Genomic DNA, 26,578 nt, shown 5'->3' on the forward strand with positions numbered 1-26,578 from the left:
TTTCACATGGTTTATCCTTTAATGTAGATTTCCGTTACAAGAAAAAGTTAATCCCCCCTCCCCAAAAAAAAAAATCAGTAAATGTAGTTTACTGTGTGAAAACAGAATGTGAGATGAAAATAATTAGTTTGAGGAGTAAAAGTTCTCTTTATCTTTTATTTTACAAAAAACACGGAAAACGCATGAGATTAAGTTAGACCAATGATCTGCATCCATTTTACAACATACAAATTATTTTAGGAGGTAGTAATTCACAGTAGACTTAAATACGCCAACAATCTTTCTGTAGGTTGTTCTATGATGGCGAATTCATGCCATCATTGGCAGAAAAAAATAATAAGAGGAGTAAATTTATGCCAAAAACACTGGAAATTTCAGATGACTCTCAGAAAGTTTCTAGAAAAACTTGGACATATTTGAATTTCAAAAGCCAAATATGTCCAAATAAAGCCAAATAATTCTTTAACTTTTGGAGCTCAGAAATATTCTTGTTTTTTTATTAATATTTTAAGCAATTTTTTTACTTTTTAAACTTAGAAATTTTCTAATTTGCTTCAAAATAATTTCTTAGATTAATCTCAAAATCTCTGAGTTTTTTTTCTCACAAATGTTTGACTTTTTGGAGCTCAAACATCTCCTTGTTTTTTTCTGGAAAATGTATTAGATTAATATAAAATTTAATCTAATACATCAGTTTTTTAGAAAATTTTCATGTTTTCAAACTAAGAAATTTCCAAGTTTCATTCTGAAACAATTCTGATATTAATTAGTTTTTTTCTCTCAAATTATCGACTTCTGGAGCTCAGAAATGTCCTTGTTTTCTCCAGAAAATTTCTTAAGATTAATCTTACAATTTCTTAGCTTTTTAAAATAAATTTACTCCTACTTCTATCAGTCCAAATACACCATCGTATTTTTGTCTTTGCACACATTTTAGAGGGAATCTGTGCATCTTTTCCAGTTCAGTGCCAGATCTTGATTTCACCTGCCCAGTCACAAGTGGCCGCCGTCGCAGGAAGCACAGGATGCGGCGAAACGCACATGCATGGCTGGCTGTGCGCCTGGATGGCGTGCAAAGCGCGAGTGCTTTGATAGTCGTAGAAGTGGGCCGAACCGGTGGAGCTCCCCGAGGCCAAGATGGCTCCATCCAGGGAAAAGACACAGCGGACAGCATAACCCTCCACCTACAACCACATTCATGTTGTAAAGCATCAAACTTCCATCCAAAGCTGGTTTTAAAATCAGCAAGTTAGAAAAAAATCATTTTGTTTTATATTTCTTGAGTTAATTATTGCAATTATCTTGAATATATTATTTACAGATTTGTTTTTTTTAGTTCAGTTGTTTTTTACCATAAAGCTGAGGCAGATTAAATTGACTTTAAAGTCTGAGCTTCTTTTCTGTGGTTTGAAGCTTTAAAAGATGGAAATATTTACAATTTAAAAGGCGAAATAGATCCAATCTACCTAGGATATTTCAGGGTTACAGCTTGTTTTAAACTTTTGTGTTTTAACAATGAAAAATGTTAAATGTTTAGCAAGCATTTGTTTTGTAGGACTGAGTATTAGAGTATTGCACCCTAAAATAAAAAATGATAAAAATAAAAAAACTACAAGAAAAAAGTCATAAAATTACAAGAATAAAGACAATATTTCAAGAATAAAGTCACAATATCACTTATTCTCATAGTGTTATTGCTTTGTTCTTGAAATATTATGACTATTCTCATAATTAATTTTGTTTTAATTAAAATTTTTCTCCTAGTATGGCCCTGGATTTTATTTAGTGAAATCACAGTAAAATAGGGATTGACTATAATAGCATGCCACACTTTTCAGAATGTTGCTAACCTCATACACATGACTGTGTCATTTCCTGTTCACAGTCATGCATTACTTTGTGCTGACCTGTCACTGTTTGCAGGAATTTGTCCTGCTGAATCCAACCTGAGGTATTTCCTGACCTTATGTCCATCGAATCGTCGCCTCTTGTTCATTTTGAAGGGCGTCTGTGAGGAGAACAGCGCCACGTAGTTCCCGTTGGTTTGGGCCACAAACGACTCCTCCACAGGGTGGAGAGCCAAGCTTGGACACGTGTATCGCTCCTGTTGGGAAAAATTACTTCCTCTAGCAGAAATCCAACAGCGAAAACAAACAACTGAAATACATTTACTCTATAATTCGAAACAATTTGTTCAGATTCAGTAAGTTCAAGTCTGTCAGATGTAGCCAAATTTCATTGTATTTGTAATTCTGCTTACGTGGTAGATCTGGTTAGAGATCTTGGCTGTGCTGCCAGTAATCCCAGGCGATCAGCGTCCGGTCGGCGGAGTCCCGGCTGACGCAGTCAGAGCTCGTTATGAAATCCGTCCCACCGCGAAAGAAACAGGATGTCCAGGGTCTGTTGGACGGCCGCTTTGTAGGTTTTTACCACCTTCAGATGAAAACACGTTCACACATATTAAAAACATGACTGTAACTAAAAGTATTACTGAAAAATATTCAGTTAAACGCATAGAGGTGATATTTAAATACAATCTTTCCTGTTTTAGGCAATAAATAACAAGCTCAATAAATTTATTGTTTTTCTCTTTTTGCAGAGACTTCAAAATTAATTTCATTTGTTGTTTCTGTTGTTTTGTTTACTTATTTCCGTAGGTGGGCAGAGTACCCAAAAGCTGTACTCAATTAGTAAAGGTAGCACTACTTCAATTTATTTTTACTCAAGTAAAGTATAAAGGGGCCGTCCAAGAAATTATTCATCAAGAGTAAAAACGTATTAGGCAAAAAGTACTGGGTAACTGATCAAATTATCAATCATTGAATATTTAAAAATTACGTCATTAGGTGACCCAAAATCATCTGACCCTTAGTATTTTAAGGACCAAAATGACAATAATTCAGACAAGTAACATATAATAACATATTTATTTTATACATATTTAAAATGTCTTTCAGTTCCAGTGGTAAAATGTTCATTAGAATTTAAAGTTTAAATAATATGTGCAAAATGTCTTGTTATAAGTGAAACAATTTGTCAATGGAATAGTTTTGTCTTATTTCAAGATATTTGCTCTAAGATATTTGCACTGGAGACTAGATTAACAACTTTTTGTAAGATTTTGTATTTTTGCAGTGTAACATAAACATTTCCTTAAAATCTACTAAATATCAAACCTAAGGTTCTGTTAAGATGCAACAATTATCTGCTTTAGCAAATAAATCTGATCTTATGATTTCCAGTTTCTTATACATGAAAATGATAATTTCCTTGAGTACTAAAAAAAAGAGAAAAACAGTAACTGTATTTAATTGGTCAACTTAAGCGGCTCCTTAAGGCCTCCACACCACCAGGGGGCCCCCAAGAGCACCAAGCTAGCATAATAAAAACTATGTATACTTAAAATAATATTAAGTAGTACAAACTAAATGATATTACACATGACAAAACAATTTCTGTATTATGTCTTTTATAGCTGTTGCACAGATAATTGGCTAATCTCTTCATAATTCATAATTTTTTAGTTTGTAACTCCTGTAAGGTTGAAATCAATAGCTGTAATAACACTGGTAGCTTTTACAAATGATGCTAATGATAGTAGATATATAGAGTAGCTTAGGAATTACAAGGCATTTGATGTTAGCATGTTGGCATAGGGGGCCCAAAATAGAAATCTGCTTAGGGCCTCAAAAAGGATTGGGCCAGCCCTGAGTGTCACTTTCCCAAAGAAGCTGAGAGCAGAATGGATATTTCAGAGTTTTTTCTCAAATATTAGACAGAGAAACGCTTCGTCTCCCACTCTGCAGATCTCTGACAGAACTGTTAAACATTATATATCAAGTTAGGAGGGTCAGAAAATGTAGGCAAGTACGGTTTGTTTGCAAAGTTTGATCCCTGAACAAACCAGGGATCAACTTTGGATCATTGTCCAAAGTTGACCACACACTTCCTCAGTCGGAGCACCAAGTGTTGATCACACAAAGATGGAGTCAAATCTGAGGCCATCTGTCCGACAGCTGAGGCGTGATGGAAACCAGGACAAAAATTACAAACACTTTGGAGAGACTTAAACTTTTCTGCACATATTTAGAACTAATTTAAAAGGGAAATCAGTTCTTCTGGGTGAAAGTTTAGACATGTTTGTGTCAAATAGATGCATGGCTTCTACAATCGTACATCTTCGAAAAACAGAAGTGGAGCCTCCCGCACAACCAATAAGAATTCCGTAAGTGGTTTCTGGATGGAAAGTTAACAACAAAACACTTATTGTCTTTTCAAGGAGCCGTTGTACATTGACCCTCCTTTCCATGAGACTGTCTGGAGAAAACAGAGTATCTTCAGTCGGAGGCGTCTTCAGATTCGCTGTAAAATAAACCACTACAAGAGATCTTTCCAGCCAAAAGCCATCACTATCTTCAATAACTATTTGAAGAATCTGAATTAATGAGCTACAGCAACATTTAACTTCCCATTGGAATTAATAAATTATTCTTGAATTTGAATTTGAATTCAGTGGTAAAACCAGCCGACCAAAAGTTCTGGCACTCAGGTTGGGTTGCTAGGTAATGGGCAGAATTCCACCGGGGTTGCTAGGTAACAGCGCAGTGACTTAACATTGCGGAGGTTTTCGAAACAGCTAATTTTCCAGACACTCAAAAAACATGAACTTATTGCCAAAAGATGTGTTTGAGAAAAAAATTCAAAGAGTTGGGATGTTTTTAAGAACCAGCAGAAACCCAAATGGAAGTACAAGAACATCCAAAATGTGAATTTTGCATAATAGGTCCACAAATTCGATCCAAATCAGTTAAATGAAAAGCTAAGTAATACTCATATATATATTAAATTATGTGAAACAGTTACAAAAGGAAGGGGGGCCTTTTTCTTACTGTGGAAGAATACTTAATTATTCTGGTTTAACAGATCTTATCTCAGTCGGAGGCGGCCGCTCTCACTCCACCTGGACCAGTCTCCTCTTTTGCTCCTGTCAGAGAGGCTTGACGTAACACAGGAGGGCCTCCGGAGTCCATCCGCCTTCAGACTAAAGGTTGACTGGCTGAGCCTCTGGGCGGACTGGATTTGATCCATCGGGGTGGATTTACTCCACAGAACAGCAGCTGAAGCCTGAAAGCGAGCCGCACCCCGGGCTCTGCAGCTTTACCGGCCTGTTTTCAGAGAGGACGGCGCTACGCTCTGTTTGCAGCTCATATTGACGCCCGCTGGCAGCAGCATTTCCGCTGCGGTAAACCTAAAATCCCTGCTAGGAGCCGAGTCGGGTTGCTCAGAGAAGAAATTACATGCAAACACATAGATTCAGAGGAAGTGAGCAGGATTATCATATAAAATTAGATTTAATAGAAACGTCAGGTTGCAGCTTCACACGAACAATTTATGAGAATTAAAACTACTTCAACTAGGGACGCACCGATACAAAAATCTGGGCTGATATCTGATATTAATATTTCTGTTATGGTTGATAACTTATATTTACCGATATTATATTTACTTCACTATTGTTTCAACACATTTGGAAAAGCCCAACTAGAAACAAACAAAAATAAATATCAGTTGTTCATATTAGCCCAGTTTTATTTTTCAGACCGATTCCGAAATGTCAAAAAATGACTAGTATCGGCTGATACCGATGTGACGATGCATCGTGACGATATATCGTACATTAATAACTTACATTTACTTGAGTAACTTTTTTGAAAACATTTGCTTTTGAGGAGTATTTTTACTACGCAGTACTTATTACTTTTACTTGCGTAATTATATTATGAAGTATTTCTACTCTTACTGAAGTAAAATTTATGGCTTTTCTACCCACTGAATTAAAAATGAAAAATGTTTTAACCAGAAATTCACCAGACACAAATGCCACACCTGCAGTTTTTGTTAAAGTTTCATAAATTTTATGATGAAAAAAACTGATTTGGAAAAAATTATTCTGCCTGATTTTGTTATTTTATATTACTTCCTAGGAATTATTATCATTTTCATCCTTAAAATACCAAAATTCTTACTTAAATTTACATTTTGGTCTGTCTGATGATGTAATTTTTACATATTAAATGATTGATAATTTGATCAGTTACTCAGTTGAGTAGACATGTTTACTAATTACTTTTTACTCTTACTTGAGTAGAAATATGCTGAAGCAGCATTAATCTTACTTTTGCACAGTTTTTGGGTACTCTATGCACCTCTGATTTCTATCCAGTTTGGGGAGATTTTATATTAACACAACGTCGGACATTAATGTAAATGCCAATGATGCATCGTTTTACTACAAATAATTATTTATTTTATTTTTTCAAAATTAAACTTGATCTACATGCAAATCCAACACTACTTTTCTAAAGTGAGACATGTTCAAGGCTACAACAACTATGCTATCTTCTAAAATCCAAATAAGATGTGTGCGCTTGTAAGTTTGTGATAAGAATATGGAAAAGTTAAAGCGTTGTGAAAACTTTTGCTAAATCTGACGAAGACAAAGGGAGATGAAGGTTTAACCTTGCAGCAGCGGGAGTCCCAGGCTTTCACCACCGAGCTGTGACCTCCACACAGGAAAACGTCTGGGCTGCCGGGGTGAAGAACCACGCACATCACCTTAAACTGGTTATCCATCTTCACGGTCAGCTGCCCTGCAAACAATAAAAAACAATAAAAACCCCATTTAAAACCAATTTTTACAACTGTAAGTCATGAAATTGTACAAATTAATAGGTAACATAACAGATTTAATCAGTGGAAACAGTTTGACCCTGACATATATTTATGGTTAGGATTTAAATGTTGAGATATGACTGACCAGATCGTTCTGAGTTGGAGATTTTTTTTTTTTTTTTTAAAAGGTGGTCACTGGCAATGTTATTTTATTAATTGGTGCTTAAAACTTGTTAATTTAGACTGAAAAAGTACAGCTGGTATTTCCATAAGTGGTAGAATATTAAAAAATATGTGTTATGTAATTCTAAAACTGATATCAAGTGGGTTTTCTGAAACATTACTGAATAGTGCATTTGGATTGGGATCAGGAGTGTGGAGCTCATCAGAGCTGGGTACTAACTAGTTACTTTTAATCAATTATATATACTTGAGTAAGTTTTTTCAAAGTATTTTTATTATGCTGTACGTTTTACTTTTACTTGAGTAATTTTATTATGAGGTATCGCTACTCTTACTTGAGTAAAATTTCTGGATTGTCTACCCACTGAATGAAAAACAAACACTTTTAACCAAAAGATTCACCAGACAAAGACACAATAATTACTTAATATTGATGAAAAAGTACCGGTTCCATTGGTGGATTATTTCACTAATAGTATGGGGAAAATGCCTCGTTATAAGTGAAATAATCTGCCAATGGAACAAGTATTCAGATTATTAAGGAATTACTTACTTAAAACAAGCTCCTATATCTTCCTGAAAAGTTACTTTTGAGTTAGTTTTCTCTAATTTCAAGTGTAATATGATATTTGCATTAGAAACTAGACAAATATACTTGATAAGATTTTGTGTTTTTGCAGTGAAGGCAAACGATGTTGCTGTTATCTGTGTCTAAGATGATGAAGAAGTTGATAATTTTGAAAGAGAAAACCACATAAAAGAAAAGTCCTGTTTTGGCTAGAGGCTGTTTTATCTATGTTGACTTAGAAATGTCATGTATAAAATTAAAACAAGAGCAGAAAGGAGCTTAAGTATAATTAGTTTTGACAGGGTGGGACCAAAAGTGAGTTTTCGGAGAAAACATGAGGCCAGAGTATGAGAATGAACTCAAAAGGTTGCTCAGGGCTCAGCGGCTCTTCATTAATTCATCGAACAAGCGACACAGACCCACTGTAAGCCCTCAATACACACACACAAAAAACACTTTATTATGAAATTCTCCCTACCAAGTGTCTCTCAGTTCATTGTGAACTAGTTTTGTCCAAAATGGGACTGAGCGGATCTGAACCAAAGTTTTAACAGGCTCTTTCATCAGCTCCACACGTCACGCTTAATTGGCTTACCCACAGCAAAGATCCCTAACAAAGATTTGAAACTCATGTTTGGAGCGTTTACCTCGTAATAAATGGGGCATACTCATGTTTTAATTAGGCTAAATTAATTAGCTGTCTCAGGATGACGGATAAGCTAATGCAGCGATCCATTTGGGATAGTCTATATGTTCAGCTGACATGGCTTTATATCTGATGACATATGGAGTGACTGCAAGGCCCTCAGGGCGGAGAGTCACATTAATCCACTGAAGCATTCGTTCTCAAACTGTGGTCCATGGGGCCGTTTAATTGCTGTGACATGAGCTCAATGTGTAAAGTTAGCATACCAAAGGATTACGTAGTCCGGTGGACTCGGTTCGATTGGGGCCAAAGTTGCGACATTTCTTACATTTTCAGCTGCTGCAGTTTGCTTTCACACTGCAATCTGTCAAACGATTCAAACTAATTGAAAAAGCTATTCCCCTCCTCGCCTGTGGAAACGAAACAAAAATCTCTGAAGAGGACCAGCGCAGCTTTCTTGCTCACAAAATGTAAACAAATTCGGAGTGGTATCAGGATTTCTCCATTGATGCACATTACTGGTTTGGACATTGCCTATTAGCTGCTAACGCTAGCGATGCTCCTGCAGGTGACCATTACTGTGAGTCACTGAGTCATGTCTGCAAAACCAGATTGTTCTAATGTGGAATGAGCAGGAATCTCTCCAAAAATGGCTGTAGCGTTCTTATTTCTAACACAATTTCTATCAAATCTGGCTTAAACTAAAGCTGAGAAAATGGTTGATGTTTTAACATGTAAAATATGTATTTTCTCTGGATATAAATCTACAAATAATTTGGTTTCTGTCAAGATGCAAGAAAGCACTTAGCAAATTTCTCTTTTATATTGGTCAATAATTTCATTTTACAAAGTTGCAGCTGTTAAAATTAGATTGTTAAAATTTATCAAACCATGGCTCCTGTCCTTTATGTTATTATATTTCATCCCAGTTGATAATAACTAGTCTAGTTTTTGTCTTTAATGAAGGTTTAAAAATCACAGAGCACCGCAGCAAAGAGAAAATAAACTTATAAACAGGAGAAAAACAACTTTAAACCCTTTATAACCTGCTTTTCCTCGCTCTCTGTGTCGGCTTTACTCTACATGCAGACCTGTTGCCATGGCTACGGACAACACCTCCGCTAACCCGCAGAGCACAGAGTAAAAAAATGACCAAAGGCCCTGAGCTGTAGTCAGCTGCCTGCTTTTGAAGCGTTCTCCAGTCCGCTTACATTCACTCTTCATTCAAACCGCATCAGAGTTTACTTCAGCCGAACCGAAACTTGGTGAACCAGAGTTCGCTTTTTTAGTCCGCATTACAGTTCAATTGCGCATTCACACCTCCCCAAACAAACGGACATTCTAGACAAACAAACTAGAATTCAATTAAGCGGACTAAACAGGGCTGATGTGAATGCATCCCAAAAATAATAATGGATAAGTGGCTTAAGACCGAAGCTGAAGATACCGGTGGAAAGTAAACAACACCAGGAATATGATTGAAGGCATTCACGTTTGTAGGAATATTTTAAAGTTTCTCAGGTGAGTTGCAGAACTTTTGTTTTGTAGAACTCTAGTATGACATTAGGTCGGCTGTGCTGAGTGAGATATGAAGGCGACTAGGCAGTGAGCAGCGCTGCGCCCGCACTGACCTAAAATAGAACAATTTTAAGTAATTCAGTGATCTATAAACTAACAGAATTATTTTAAAGTCTATTCTTTCAGTATAAGGACTTAAGAACTGGGGCTGTGCTCCATCTTCCTGGTTTTAGTGAGAACACCAGCAGCAGCGTTCTGGATCAGCTGCAGCTGGAGGATTTTTTAGGCAGAACCTGTGAAGACATTGTTGCAGTACTCGATGTGACTAAAGATAAACGAATGGATGAGTTTCTTTAGATCTTGTGGGGTCATTAGCCCTTAGGCTTGTAACAAAAACAATTTTTTCTTGATGATAAATTGCCCCAGAAGTTACTGCAATAAACGATATTGTTGTTTTTTTAAAGTAATTTAATGGTAATGGCATAATAATGCAAGAACATATTCTCAAAGATCAATAAACTTTAAACTCTGAAACATTTTAAATATCCAAAATAAATAAACAAAACAAAAGAAACAACAAATAAAAGGAATCGGAAAGTCTGCAAGCAAAATTGCCCTTCAAAATAAAGGTGAGTTGAGACCAAAGCACCAGACTGAAGATTTTTGCAATCCAGTTTTTGGTAGAAAAAGAGACAGAAAAGAGAAAAATGATAAATCATGCAGATGGAAATTATTAAGTTTGTTTTACTTTATCATACAATTAATTGATTTATTGCTTATTTTGACAGGCCTGTTATATTTTAAAACTAGAAATGTTCTTCATGTGATAGAAGACCGACTTTATAACTGTCTTTATGTTTCTCTGAGGCCTGTTTCTCTTCACTGTTCAAAATGGGAAAGATAAGAGGACTTGCCAAAGCATGGCTACAACAAAACTTGCCCATATCTCCATCCAGAGCAATAATTGATAACAGAGCCATAGCAATGTTCAGTCTCCATAGCAACCATTGAATATAAAGCTTCTCTAAATGTTTGTAAGAAACATGCCAGTAATTGTGGAGAGAAAGATTCAAAAAGACACAATGCAGCTAAAACACACGGAGGGATTTTAAGGATGTTGCTCATTTTCCGTGTTTTCAATTATGATCAAGTTTAAAGTGTCAGCAACTTCATTTCAGCCCTTTCACATTAAAGTGCGATGAAGTCATGAAGGAAGCGGGCTGCGTTCCCAACTCCCACATTAATATGCAACTAAATTGAATTCCCTTCATCTCGCGCTGCCATAGGAACGCAGCCTTATTGCCCTTTCCAAGAAGCACTCGCTTGCAGGATTCTCGCTCCTGGAAACAATAGACTTGTAATTAATTTCTAATATGAATGAATAATAGTAGTGGGAGGAATAAAAAAAAATTCTAAAGGAAAAAGTCTTTCATAGGATTATGCATGAGAGGTTTTTGACATTTCTTTAACTGTTCCTTTGAAGCCGCTTTGACAGTGGCGATCAAATAAGCATTTGTCTGTTTACGGTTGTGGTTAGCGACGTCCCAGTGTAAGGTCATGGTAGCTGCCCCCGTGGTGATGTATCCATTATTGATTCCCTTCCTGGAGCTGCCTGCGTGTTTAATGGGCTGGCCAAGCTATTATCCGTAGGCTTTATTGACAGAATCGACAGACGCTCGGAAAGAGGAAGTGCAGCCATGTGCTGACCCTAAAGATGCAGATATTATGGTGGCTTTATTTTTCATTTTTAGTTTGGGCCATCCTCTGTAAGCTTGAAAAATAAATCACAGTTTGTAAAAGTTTGATCTTTGATTGATCCATCGGATTTAGAGAAAAGTGGACTATTTATTTTTTTAGATAGCAAAACCATGTTGCTGATCTTATTTATCCAGATTCTTTGTCATCATAAATATGTATTTATTTCCAGTTAACACACTAAGATGTGTCTGTCTTGCTAAATTCCACTTTTATCTTTATTGGTTGAACTCAAGCAATCAAAAAAAATATTTATTTAAGGATAAACTTGGCTGCTGATAACTGAACTATAACATTTTGCTTACAGCACTGCAAAAACAAAATCTTACCAAGTAATTTTGGCCAAGTTTCTAGTGCAAATATCTGAGTACATTTAAATAAGACAAAACTATGTTACAAATAAAATTTCAGCAAGATATCGGAGCTTGTTTTAAGTGAATAATTCCTTAAAATTGCAGAAAAAGTACTAGTTCCATTGGAAGATTATTTTCACTTATAACAAGACATATTTTCCATATTATTAGAGACATAATCTGCCAAAGGACTTCTAGTTTTCATTTACTTTTGGACTTGATTGCATAAATTTATTTTCAGTAATAAGAATATGAGTTAGATCACTTTGTTTCAAGATGGTTGCTATATTTAGCCAAGTTTAAGAAAGAATAAAAGCTGATTGCGAAGTTGGTTTTTCAGTAAATGTCTCTTGGTTTTACCTTTTGTTAAAACTTGGTTATAAAAACATAAATACTTGGTGTTGTACTTTACATTTTCCTGTGTAAGAAAATTATGTTGGCAACAATTTTGACCCTGATTACAAATTAAAAGTCTCCATCTGCATCTATGAGAAAAATTTGTTTCATTTTTGTATTGCAGTTGAGGGTCGTACAAAATCAGCCCAAAGGCCACAAATGGCCCCAGGGTCGCACTTTGGACACCCTCGTACAAAAATAAAGTGAAATTTGTTTTGCAGTCTTTGTTTTGACTGTCGGCTCCATCTTTTTGTTGTTGCAAATATCTGCCTTGTATGAAACAATTTTGTCTTGCAAGAAACAGGCAAAAAGCTGGAAAAGGAAAATGAAAACAGGTGACAGAGTAATGTCTACTTTAGGTAAGATACTGGTCATGAACTCCTAACAGAACAAGATGTTAAGAAGTAAAACACATTTGAAAATGGGCCAAAAGCATAATTTGTAACCATTTTTTGGAGGGAGCAGTAGAACACTAAAAAATGCACTTTGGTTTTCATGTGGAAAAGCAGAAGTAATTTGCTGTTACCCCTGGAGACACTCAGCATCAGCGAGTTTTGTTTTCTTATTCTGTCTGAAACAGTGTGGAGAAGGTTCTGGTAGGTCAGCACTAAAAACATGTCTGGATTAACCGGGCCATCAAGTGAACAGAACTCTGTAGGGCTTGTCAACATTCTCCAGGTCAGAAAATAAAACATACCCCTAAAGTCTGAAATAGTTCCAGAGCCGTCATTCCTTTTGATAAATATGTGACAGGTTTTGGTTTGACAATGTTATACATGTGAAGTTTGTCAACATTTGTTTATTCTTTGAATTTATTTTTTTCTGGTCAAGAAGTTGTTTCTCCAGGTGTTTTAAGTTCTGTTACACTGCTCTTGACAGTTGGTGGTTGCCATAGCGGTTGGTGGTCACCATAGCAACCAGTAACAGACAGCTCCTCCCCTTTTTTGTCCTGTTGCCATTCTGTCACTACCCGGGTCAGCTCTGTGTTTTCTTTACAAGTATTATATTTTAACATACATTTTAGACAAATTTAATGATATACAGTGTTTCATGAGTAATTTTGCTATGTTTTTATATGTTTTCAACTGTTATAATTATTAATGTTGTGCATTTAACAAAGCTAACTGCTGCTAACTGCTCATTGGGAGTTGTTGCTTTGTAGTTTGTTTAGTGTTATTTATTGTATTTTATTTTATTTAATGTAAAGGGGCAGAAGCTGCTGAACTGATGTTAACCACCAACTTGATTTCCTCTGTTGTTAGAACCTGAGTGTGTCTGTCATGAAGTAAACCTACTGAACAAAGAAGGATTACACATTAAAACTCGAGAAATATCTACAAAAATTAGGCTTTAATTCTGTAAAAACTGGATGAATTTTCCGACGTTCTCCTGGACAAAACATTTCATCAGTTCTCATTCATTCTTTTATTCTTACAGATTAAACAGTGAGATAAATAAAATCACTGTGGGCAAGGAGGAGTAAAATGCATGAGTACTCACATGTTCTTAATGCAGAAAGTGCCGACCTTTGTGTGAATGTGGCCACTGCTGGGCTCCACACGATTAAACGAAAGAGACTTAAAGGCACTTAAAACGAATCGAGGGCACAAATTGGAGGCAATTGATTTCTTGTACGGTTCTGCAGCTTTAACAGAGCTACATTTTAAGAGAAGTACGCCACATTTCTTTCACTGCACTAAAAAAAGCCTTTAAAATTTGACAATATACCCCAACTTCAAATGATTTGCTAAGATTTTCTTTCAGCAAGGGCTTCAGAGCCAGAGTGAGAGAAGCTGTTCTGCAACTCAAGAGGATGATATTCACGTCACATGCAAATTACAAGACAAACTGTTGAGAAGAAACACAAGGACTGCAGGAGGTACAGCTGCCAATGTGCTTTGTTGTCCCAAAACGCCAGCAGTGCGGTTGGAAAGTGTTTAATAAAAGCAGCCAAGAAACAGGATTTCTTTTAAGTCAATACAAACTGGAGAAATATAAACAGGGCTGTGAAAAAGTGGTTTTACTCACTGACAGGTTTTTCTTTCTTTTGATGTTTTTGTTGAAGCTAATTGTTTCACGTCACAAAACGCTAAAATCTGACAGTGTCGTGACATGGTGGACTTATTTTATGATGTAGTAAAGTTTGTTGCATTTAGAATTGCAGTCTCTAGTTTCTGAGTTTCTCATTTGTAGTTTTCTGTTTTGTTTTGCTCATTATGATCATCACTGTTTGGAGTTTCAGTCTTCCTCCTGTTGATAATCCAACACAAAGATAACACAAAACAAAGCAGTTTTCATATGATAATTTCAACATTTTCCTCATAATGTAGTTTGTGAAGTGCAGCTGGAAAGATGAAATACTTGGTCACAATGTTAGGACATCCTATTGGTTTGCATTTGCAAAGCAGCCATTCCAAGAGCACCATTAATTTATTTTCTTTAGTGATGATTGGCACCAATGTTGGTACCAAATGCATATGAAGGTATATTTTGTGTTTATAGTATTACAAAAGGCAGTTATAAACAATTTTAGAGAGTGTGTCGAGTGTTTCCATTTCGGCTATCACAAAGTGCTTATGATATCATCATCTGTGCATCCCCCCCCCAAATTGGGATTATACGACTTTAGAAGAAAGTAAACTTTCTCTTATTATTCTGGTAATTTAGGAAATATTTATATACCAGTGGTGAGCATACTTCTCCTAATAAGCTAAAAGCTGAGAATTATTTTTCGGTGTTGTTTAGGAATTTTGCTAACTTTGAAAACATTTATCACACTTAGCTTCCACTAAATTACAGATAAATCCTAAAGCATTAGTTTACTTGGCCGTTTTGCAAACGTTCAGTTGAATAAAGTTCAATATCTGTGTTGAAGTTTTGGTTATCGACCATTAAGAATTCTTTGAGTAGTTAGACGATTATATTCATGCTCTTATTTTGACGACCGTTTACAACGCAGCAGTTCCGTTTCCTCCCCATGTTCCAAAAACTTTATTTAAAACAAAAAGAAAATACAGAGGAACACGGACAGCAGATAAAACATAAATACAATATCTATGGGAATTCTAGATCATTTTGATATAAATTATAATTTTGAAGTTAAATTGGTGCTCGAGGGTTGTAGTCTTTATAATCTGAACGGAAGCTAACGCTTTAGCATTAGCTTCCGCTACATACCTGTTGACATTTATCAAAGCCTAATAAAGACCCGAAAATGAATCCAGTGTTTCATTTAAAGCGAGAAGTGGTGCGACTCACCTGTCTCCACATCAGTGATCGCAGCCGTGTTGTCAAATGAGCCGGTGAGGAGCTGTCGCCCACAGGGGGTCCAGCAGGCGTCACGCACGGCTCCCGAGTGGCAGGTGTAAAGCCTGAGGCATCGTCCACTTTCTGCTCCATCCCACACCTGTCAGACATGGACACGGGCCAAAGTCACAAATAAACCCACACTCCTCCAGCAAAATCCTTTTTTTCCCCTTTCTACTTTTAAGATTATAAAAAACATCACACTATCTGCGCTTGAGAAAAAACATTCAACTTTCAAAAATCAGCATGCACTTATTAAAAAAAGAAATCCAATTTCTTTAGCTAATTTGATTTTCAGAGCAGAACTCATCAAAGGGACATATCTCCTCCTAACTTTAAATGAACTGTAACAAACACAGTTAACATAGACGTGAAGTGGAGAGTTAAAACAGCACATTTGATATTTAATTTGTGCTTTGTTGCAAACTTCAATAAAAAATGAGCCGGTAACCAGTCCTCAATCCAACATTTTATATCATAAATATGCATAACACAGCTTCTAACATCAAGGTATACCAAAGCTAAATTTACATTTTTGACAGGAGGTTTCTCTTGGTGGTAAAGGGCCGATTGTGCTTGAATGTACTGATAAAACCCATTTACAAACTTTATTAATAAAAATATTAATAAAGAGCTGTCTGTGCATTCAATAAGTACTTTTATTTGCCAGGTATTTTACAATACTTGCTATTATGTTTAACGTTCAATGTGATTTTTGTTACTTCCCATATTGATCACAGACTATAATTTGACATGAAGTAAGACTGAAGCAGAAGTTTAGTAGAAGTAAGAAATACTGCCACCTGCAGGTGGAAGTTAGCATCACCTGAACCGGATGTTTTTGCAAATTTTCTACAAAAATGGTCAATAAACTCACAGTTAGTGTGATTTGTTTTTGGGTGAATTTCAGCACAAAAATCTGGATTGACTGATTGAAGTCATTTGGCATCTGGAGACTAGGGGGCCACATAAAAAGCTGTTGCGGCCAGATTTGGCCCCTGGGTCTTGAGTTTGACCCATGTAACCTGCAACGTATCCTACATGAACCTACTTTTTCAGTTTAAAAATGTTTCTTTTCATATTCACAATCTCTGATGAACTAAATTTTGTATTTATAATATTCTAAATTTACAGAATTAATCGTGAAATGTATTAATGTGTGCAATAAAACTGTTCATTATTACTCTACTATGTAACTGAGTTACATAATGAAATAAACATTTCGATGATATTCATACATATTCACATGCATCTGTGCATCTGGTTTGCATCGCTCAAGGGTCGTGTGTGTTTCTTCATTTTCCAAATCTTACAGAAATCAGATCTACATGTAATTTCGCTAATTATCAAACCAAATTAATTTACTCAGGGAAATGTAGAAGTCAAGTGTCATAATCCTTATGCCTGAGGTTTCTTATTTAGGTTTAAAAAAATAAACACTTTCTTAATTAGTTTCCTAATTAATCCCATTAAATTCTTTTGAATGTGGTTGTAAATCAGGTGTAATGGATTCCTGTTGTGAAAGGTTTCTCTGAAAACAGCAGAGAAAAGCAAGCATCTGCCTTCTGTAGTTATTATAACAGTAAAACCTAAAGCTAACACACATAAATAGGGCTACGTTCACACTGTAGCCCAAAGTGACCCAATTCCGATTTTTTGTCAAATCAGATTTTTTTGGCGTGGTCGTTTGCATTTCCAAATGTGCGACTTGTATGTGAACTACAAACAACCTGAAAGTCTCCCACAGGCGCAGTAGAGGGCGCAATAACGTCACACATAGAGAGCGTGATCAGTGTTGGCGGAAGTAAACATGGATGCTAACGGTAGAGCACAGTTAATGATTTTAAAGTCGTCCGATCGGAGCCAACACATTAACAACTTAATCATCATTACAGTCCGCCATGGTTGCCGTGTTTTCTTCACTACTGGGTGCATCAGGATGCAGAAGAGTGACGTTTGTCGAGTATTGATGACGTTCAGGTCGGATGAATGCGACCAGATTCATATCACAAATAGATCGGATATGTATCGGATTTCCAAGTGATCTGGGTCCCATTTGGAAAAAAAAATCCAACTTATGTTGTTCATGTTATGAATAGATAAGGTACAGGTCGCATTATGGCTAAAATAAATAAATGAATAAAAAATCGGGGTCACTTCGGGCTGCAGTGTGAACGTAGCATAAATACAGGAGGTGTTAATCATTTGTTGTCACTTTTGAAAAGGGTCATCTGGTGAACATGTTGATCAGTGTCACGTGTTTTTTTCCTCTCCCATCTTGAAATCCAACGGGTGGTCCGGTCCGGAGGTGAGGTTCTGCGTTAATGACGGGAATATTTTTTCCTCCCCCGGTTTTACCAGGCAGCAGAGGAACTTTGAAGATCCGCCTGAGCATGGCTGATCACTCTCTGCCTCGCTCCGCGCTTCATTATTTAGCAGCATATGAAACACTGGGAGTAGAGCTGTACCGCTGCTGCTCCCAGAGGAGACAGGAGAGACGGATGGATCAGGGGAGAGGGACATTTTAATCCAGCAAGTAAAACAAGCAGAATCCCAGAAAGTAACAGAGATGGGAGGAGAGTTGTACTTTTAATTGCAGTGTGTTAAATCTGTCTGGGAGTGATCCGACTATTAGGGAAGCTGCTGTTCATTCAGCAGGATGTGGCGATTCTGTGTGTGTGTGTGTGTGTGTGTTGTTTGGTTTAGAGAACACTGCCATCTCTAGGCAGCAGGAGAATCTGAGAAAATATAGAGCACATTTTAACAACGAAAGCTCATCTACTGAGGGCATCTGAACGTTTCTGTCAGATGGGATAAGAAAATAAAAATATATCTAAGTCAAGTAAACAAAGTTACGATGCAGTACCAGTGATTAATAAGAAAATAAAAAAATTAAATTACAAGAAGGAAGTCGTACGAGAATAAAGTCGTAGCATTACTGGAATAAACTCAGAGAATTACAACTTTATTCTCAAGATTATGAGTATTTTCATATTGTTCTGACTTTTTTCTCATATTATTTCGATTTTATTCTCGTAATTTTATGATCTTATTCTCATATTATTTGTTTTTATTCTCATATTATTACTACTTTATTCTCATTATATTGTGACTTTTTTCTTGTATTATTTCAACTTTATTTTTGTAATTTTATGACTTTTTTCTTATATTATTTCGACTTTATTCTCATATTATCATGATTTTATCAGATTGTGAAATTTGTTCTTTGTGTTATTTTGACTTCATTCTCATAATATTATGACTTTATTTTCAAATTATTACGACTTTTTTCTCATACGAGTTTATTCTCATAAGGCTACGACTTTGTTCCCAATATATTCTGATTTTATTCTTGTAATTATATTTTTTTATTTATTTTTATTAGTATTGCCCTAATACTCCATCATGTAAAGTAGTTCAAGATTTGCATTTTTTATTTTATTTTATTATTTTGTTAGGAAAGGTGAAGTTAAACTTAAAAAAGATTCTGCACGTTTTCTGTGTTACAATTTATATATCTATCCATATACTGTATTTAGATACATATAGATATAAATGGTTGGGTGAACAAAATCCTGCCTAAGATCAGTAGCTGTTAGCGATCAATATCACACTGCTGGCAAATGTTTAGTTTCTCCCTCCATCCAGTGGGTGGCGCAGGTTGCTACAATCAATAGTAGCCACACAGGCACACCCACTAGAAGGAAACAAACGCACCCAGTACAACACTTTCATTCTATTGGCTGAGAGGTTGCCAGGCGACTGTGTCAAATGGCAGTTCTAAGGTTTCGTAAGCGATTGGATGATTCCCAGCAGAGACCGAGAGTGAGCGCAAGAAATTTTGAGTACAAGCGTTACAAGGTTTGAGAAGAGAAACATGAAGTCCTGCTTTCAAAATGAAAACATAAGCAAAAGTATTAAAAATTTTGAGAACAAAAGACATGAAATCTTGTTTTCAGACTGAAAAAGTGTGCTCTTGGATTATGGCAGGAAAATTCTTCCATACACAAATGGCCCCCGAGCCGAACATTGGACACCAAAATAGCGTCACAAAAGTTTGCGTTGAAAATATTATCAATAACCAAAAACTATCAGAGACTCATCCGGTTTGTTTAATTGGCTCCTTGGGGCTTCCTTGACGACCCCCCTGATAATTAAAACTAAATTGGTAATGCGGTTATCACCCTACCCTCCAGTAGCCATGGCAACAACAGATGAAAATAAAAAAGAAAACTCTGACAGACAGGAGGGAGGAAGCATTGAAGGATGTCAGCAGCACAAAGAGGACAGTAAAGACTTCATTGATTACATCCCGGCGCTCAACTCTCTTCCTGAAGAACCTAAAACAAAGGCTGGAGTCGGAGCGGTAATACATAGAGCGCATCGCGGATGTCAATGAGGGAACAATAATGTGTGACAAGATGGCATAAATCAACAGAATAAACACTCCTGCATAAGAAGTTTGAATTTATCATGATTACCTGCAATTTTCAGTCTTTCAGCAGAGAGCTGCTAAATAACTGACAACCCTGGAAACATTCTTCAGCCCTGAATGCTGAATTAGTGTTTTAAAAGGAAATTTAAATTAGCCTATTCTGTAAAAATTTGAAGCATTACTGAAAATAAAAACACTTGCTAATGAATGACTACAGAAACTGTTTCGATTCAATCAAATCAGTTCCCAAGATGTGACTTTTGTTGGTATTCTTTGAACTTTAATGTGTTTAAGGCTTCTTTATTATTACTCTCTATCCTTACACTTATAAAAAATTAAGGATTATCACAAAAATTTTATGTTTTTACTCTTTAAACCAAACTTTTTGTCACATCAGCCCAACAAATTTGATTTTTTAAAAACTAAAAATCACCAAAAAAAATCATGATTTTTGTTTTTACTTAACCTACTCAATTAAACAAACAAAGTAACACAAGACTGTGATTGTATGTTTTTGGTTGTTAAATGAAAGGCATCCAGTTTATTTTTTATTGCGGGATCGGTCTATTCCCACCAACAAAAACAGGATCTGCGTCAGGCTTTATTTGAAAACACTTGCTGCATTCAGCCAAGTTTCAATAAAGCAATTAACGACAGATTCTGGTGCTCCAAGGTGCAACTTAGAGTACAAGTCAATGAGTAGACGTGATCCTAGTTACCATGACAACAGAAGAAAATCAGAAAGCTGCCAAAAGATGATCATTTTGTGCTGCATGCAAGATTTTTGTAAGAAGACTTCATTAGAAAGTCAGAGTTTTGTCCTAATATCTTTCATTTTTGTGGTCTGGGGAGGGTGCACAAAATCTGTTCAGGGGCCACAAATGGTCCACACTCCCCAATTTGAACACCCTTGATTTAAACAAGAGATAAACAAAAATATGTTTCCTAATTGAGGAAAGTTAGAACACTCGTACCCCATGAAAGCTAGTCTTACCCTCTTTGGCTAGCATAACATCAGTAGTTGCATTTCTATTGACTTTAAAATTGTATAAATTAGAATTGCGAGAAGAAAATGGAAGCATGTAAAATTTGAGAAAAAAAAGTTTTTTGAGGCAGGATAAGATGGTTTTCCAACTCTCTTCATTTTAGAAGTTATTGTATGTCACAAAACTGTAATGGAAAAAACTTTTTTCACATGACATCAACAACAGGATGTTACTACTGGCGGAAACGACGAAGAAGATGACAGGAAGTGGGTGGAGGATGATGGAGCTGCATGTTTTTAATGACTAACAGAATGAACAAGCTTATTCACATGATATTTTAATTGAGTTTCTTATTTAATGGAAACACTGCAATAGCAAAATTGTGTTTTTGGCAACTTTTTTTTAGAAATAATGTTTTGCTACCGTTTGTAATGGACACGCACCTACACTGCAAAAACACAAAATCTAACCAAGTAATTTTGATGTAATTTCTAGTGCAATTACATCAGTACACTTAAAATAAGATTAAACTAACTTACAAGTAACTTTTCAGCAAAATAAAGGAGCTTTTTTTAAGTCAATAATTCCTTAATATTGGTGATTATTCGCAGATAATTTCACTAATAAAAAGCTTTTTCCACATGATAGGGATGAACTGATATGAACATTTGGACCGATATCGATATTCAATGTTAATATTACTGTTATTTCCGATATTTACCAATATTATATATAATTCAATACCATTTCGACACATTTAGAGAAAAAATACCAGAAAACAAACTGCAACAAGATAACAATGAATATTGGTTGTTTATATCGGCCCAGTTTTATTTATCGGACCAATACCGATATATTGTGCATCTCTACCTCATTTTATAAGTGAAATAAGCTGCCAATGGAACAAGTTTTTTTTTCATCAATATTAAGGAAGTACTGACTTAAAACAAGCTCCTTTATTTAGCTAAAAAGTTACCTGTAAGTTAGTTTGGCCTTATTTTAAGTGTACAAATATGAAAAATTAGATTCAAATTACTTGGTAAGGTATAGTGTTTTTGTAGTGTGACCTTGGCTAGTGAGAACATTCACAGTATTTCAGCAGAAACAGGAACTACAAGAGATTTCTGGAAAAAATAAGCATGCTAACCTCCTATTTTAGTCTTAATTCAGTACATTCATAATGCAATAGAGAAGAGCAGCTAATTATTGCACAGAAACGAGTGTTTCCCTCCATCCATCCTCTGCCAGTCTCCACCATCTGCTGCAAGCGGCTCCCTCTTCAGGTGCCAGGACTCGGTGCTAGTGCCATATCTCTTCCACTTGTATGATTATGCAAATGAAATCATTCATATTTAAATTATTAATTAGTCGGAGATCTCAGAGGATGTTAGCGCGGCGCACGATTTCACAGACACTGGCAGAGAAATGTTTGGGCGCTGGCAGGCAGATAGCTGAGTTGCTTGACCTTTACAATTGTGCGAAGAGGGATTGTTTTCCAGGTGCAAAATAATGAAAAGGAGAGGGAGGAGGACGGAGAGACAAAGAAGAAACGAAAAGGGAGAGAGAGGCAGGAAAATCCCGTGGGTTCTGACACACATTCAGCTGACAGTGACGGACATGATTCTGAAAAGGCGAGTTGTTGCGGTGAACGTTTGAATCGATGCAGCAGAGCAGGTATCGGGTTTCAGGCTGAACATGCTCTGATAGGCGAGTCTTTTAGCCAAATAAAAAAAACTAAACTTACAGCAAACTGTCCAGTTTATTTGTTAACATGCTTGTTTTCACTGGATGCAAAACGCACCGATTAAAATCCAAGCACTAATGTGACTTACCAATTATGTGTTTCTGGCAGAACCTCACCTGTCATTATGGAAAAATAATATATAATCATAAAATAATTTATATCACTATTTTCACCCTGTAGTTTGTACTATAAAGTACCTATTTTTCATTTAGCTTAACCGATTCTGATTATTTTTTCTTCAAAATCGCAGAATTTTCGCATTTTCCTATACAAATGCTCAGAAGCGCAGCCGGTGAGGCAGCAGCATAAAAAACAAATTAAGATAGATCTATGGGCTATGCAAAACACTTTCATTATATTTTTTGCACAAAATCATTCTTAAATAATGAAATTGTAGTTCTGCTCAGTTCTGCCTGTTTTTAGCTATTTTTGTGCCTCTGTCACTTTAAATCCAAATAAGCAGCTGCTGGCCACGCCCCCCAAATCATCATTTAAACTCAAAAGTGAAAATGGCTGCAAACAGATCCACAATTATACAACCGTAGATCTTTGAAAAGCAGAAGTGGAGCCTCCTGCACAACCAACAAGAATGAAGCAAGTGGTTTCAGGTTGGTAAGTCGACAACAAAACACTTTCTGTCTTTTCCATCAGCCACTCAGAAGCGCATACAGCAGTAAAACCAGCTGACCAAATGTGCTGGAGCTCTGTCTGGGTTGCTAGGTAACAAACTAGGATCAGCTGGGGTTGCTAGGTAACCGTGCAGTGGAATGTGACCCAACCTTCAGGAGGTTTTTGAAATTTTCAGACACCTAAATACATTAATTTATTGCCAAAAAACAGCTGGGTGTTTGTCTTAATAGCCTGGACTTGCATTAACAATCCCGTAATATTAAAGTTTTGTAATAAACAGAATTTTGGGTTTTCTTTACCTGCAAGTCATGATTAAAATAAATAAACACTTGAAATATATAATTCTGTGTTTAATAAATTTATCTGATTTTTATTTAAAAAACAAAGTTTTTTCATTCAAAAATTGTACTCAAGTAAAAATAGCACTATTTGAACATAGTTTTACTGAAGTAAAATTAAACAGTAGCCGTCCAAGAAATTACTCAAGTTAGAGTAAAAAAGTATTTGGCAAAAAGGTCAAGTACTGAACAACTGATATGAAAATCAGTCATTTAATATTTAAAAATTACATCATCAGACTGAACAAAAACATGTTTGTTCTTCACTCAAGGGGTAAAGAATCAAGACACTTTACTTAAGTAAGACCAGCGATACTTAATAATGAAACTACTGAAGTAAAAGTAAAAATTATAGCATTGCAACAGTTGATTTTTCACCCCCCCAAAAATGGAAATAAATAAATATTTCAATGCAAATTGTGCAAAATAAAAATGTTGCTCAGAATAAAGCAGGCCTACAGAATGCGTCATAATTTAAATTCCAGTAAATAACATTCAGCTTTGAAGGCTGTTTAAATAACAGAGGCCAGTCCGGTGGGTTCTGGCTAAAGGTTTGGTGTTTCATGGCCGTCCATCCTAAATGTCATCAATTCAGCAGTAAGTGGGGGCTGTCATTACCTTAAAGGTCTTGTCCATGGAGGCGGACAGCAGCAGGTGGCTAACGTGAGGCACGGGGCACCACTGCGCCGTGATGACTGCCCCCTGGTGGCCTTCCAGGCTCATTAAAAGCTTCCTGGGCGTCCCGGATGATTTGGGTTTTTCACCAAGGTAAGGCTTCACTTTTGGTGAAACATCAGAGAGAACTGGACCTTTCCTGGTTGGATTCTCCAAACTTTGTTCTGGGTGATTCTCAGGGCATTTTGTTTCCTCTGATTGTCTCTGTCTCTTTGGGATGTATGGTCTGACACCAGGGAGGGAAGATGGCCGCCTTTTAGCGGGATTTGAACCATCAGCGATACTTTTTGAGAAAGTGAGACAAGCAGATCTGTTTTTAAAATGTTTCCCTGCGTTTCCACTACGGTTTTCCCAATCCCGGTGTTGTATCTTTGGGTAAACATACAACAAAGAAGAGCTACTTTGTCCTAAAACTGTTTCTGAACCTGCAGGTCTGGGCTTTACATTAACACTATTAAATCCAGACGGGTCTGATTGTTCTTCCTCCTTCTGATCGCAGGACTCATCCTCATCCTCTGAATCATCATAGGTCACCAATGAAGACATCTTCACCTGACACTGAAAATAAGGAAACAAATATAAGTTTCATTAATTCATCTATGGTCCAAATGCGGCATCTAGTGGCCAATTCAATACCTACAATTACAACAACAAAGATAAATCAGAGAAAGAAACAAGAAAATGTTTAATTTATTCATTTAAACAGGACATGCAAAGGATTTTGCATTTTGTTTTCTTTTAATTATAACATATATACCAAAGTGGACGGATTTGTTACCAACTAATAAAGATATCTAAATAAATAAATAAAATAAATCACCTTCAATGCAGCAGCATAATCTCACACTAAAATAAAAAATTATTTTAATAAATTTATTCAGCAGGCCTGTCATGGTAACAAATTTTACTGGACAATAAATTGCCCCAGAAGTTACTGCGATAAATGATAATATTGTTGTTTTGAGAGCATTTTCAGGTAACATAATGCTAGTGGCATAATAATGCAAGAACACATTCTTAAAGATCAATAAACTTTAAATTCTACTGAATATTTAACACTATAACCAGAAGACATTTAAAATGTTCAAAATAAATAAACAACAACAAATCAAATGAATTATGAAGTGTTTGTAAACAAAACTGTCCTTAAAATTAAGGACTAGATGAGACTGAAGCACCAGACTGAGGAGTTTTGTCATCCAGTTTTTGGTAGAACGAAATGGAAATTATTGTGTTTGCTTTAAATTATCATGCGATTAATTGAATTATTGCTTATAGCAGCAGGCCTGGGAATAATCAGCTTTAGAAAAAATCAATTTTGACCCAATTTTTGGTGCAACTAAAAATCTCTACAACAATAAATGTAACTGCGGAATTTATTTTAAATATGCCTGATTTTTCTACATCAAACAGTTCCTATAAACATTTCATAATGAATCCAGTACTTACTGTTTCTAAATTTTATTAGATTTCCTTAAAATATCACATGACTGCAACAGTTGAAGTAAAAGAATACAAGAATTTCACAAATCTTACAAATAATGTTCTGGAAAGTGTTACATTTCAATTTGTTGTCACCCCACCTAACTATGATGCTCCAAAATAAAATAAAGTTCAGCCATTTTAAGTTGTTTTTTTCACTTCAGTACATACAAATATGGAGTCAGATTTAACTGGAAGGATGGGTGAAGCTAAGTACAAATGCACGCCACACTTCTCAGGTTTTTTTATTGGAAGATAAATGTTCTAAAACCACGTTTCATTTTATGTTGTAGTTGATGATCAAATATTTTCTCACTAGTAACAACCAAACCAGTTTTTTGCTTTATGTGTGGTCATTTTTCCCCCGACATGTTTGCTAATAATCAATGAAAATGTCACATTTAGAATTTTGCTTGTAGGTGCATATTTCTGTTGGTTTATGCCATAAATCACAATAAAATTAAATTAATTTAAGTTTGTAGCAGAAAGGTGACAAATATATATATTTAGTAGAAGTAAATTTGGCACTGTGTGCTTGTTATATACTAGCAATGTCTGTCTCAACGCTTTTCCTATTTATTAGCCATCAGCTAGCAGATCTAGCTAACGTTCATGGTTGTCCTTTCTAGTTTATGAGCTAATAATACAAAATAAAAGCACTTTAATAATTGCACTTCATTGTTGTACCTGAACTTTGGAGAAGTCCTTGATTTCTCTCCTTAGTGTTCACGTTAGATTGTTTTGTTCAACATCCCGCAAAATAATGTCAGCGAGAGAATTTCAGAATAAACGTATTTGTTCCGATGGGGAAAGCGTCTTTCTACGTTTAATAGCTTTTATTTTGAAACCAGTGGGTAGGAACCAGAAAAAGGCACTTCCTGCTCATTAAAA

General features: G+C 35.8%; 1 protein-coding gene and 1 long non-coding RNA gene across 2 annotated transcripts; one reads left to right on the forward strand and one right to left on the reverse strand.

Moving 5' to 3' along the window:
* Positions 1 to 790: 790 nt before the first annotated feature.
* wdr25 (WD repeat domain 25) lies at positions 791 to 26,457 on the reverse strand. The gene is given in 9 exon segments (XM_032546402.1): positions 791 to 1,184; positions 1,964 to 2,104; positions 2,261 to 2,296; positions 2,298 to 2,378; positions 2,380 to 2,433; positions 6,520 to 6,650; positions 15,350 to 15,497; positions 24,149 to 24,763; positions 26,375 to 26,457. Coding segments are annotated over 8 exon segments (1,416 nt in total). The 5' UTR covers positions 24,752 to 24,763; positions 26,375 to 26,457; the 3' UTR covers positions 791 to 962.
* Positions 13,126 to 17,080, forward strand: LOC116708538 (uncharacterized). The gene is made up of 3 exons (XR_004336698.1): positions 13,126 to 13,136; positions 16,174 to 16,177; positions 17,010 to 17,080. It is a non-coding gene; the product is annotated as an uncharacterized LOC116708538 (long non-coding RNA).
* Positions 26,458 to 26,578: the final 121 nt, after the last annotated feature.

This window comes from Xiphophorus hellerii, chromosome 19 (genome assembly GCF_003331165.1).
Source record: "Xiphophorus hellerii strain 12219 chromosome 19, Xiphophorus_hellerii-4.1, whole genome shotgun sequence".
Lineage (NCBI taxonomy): Eukaryota > Metazoa > Chordata > Actinopteri > Cyprinodontiformes > Poeciliidae > Xiphophorus > Xiphophorus hellerii.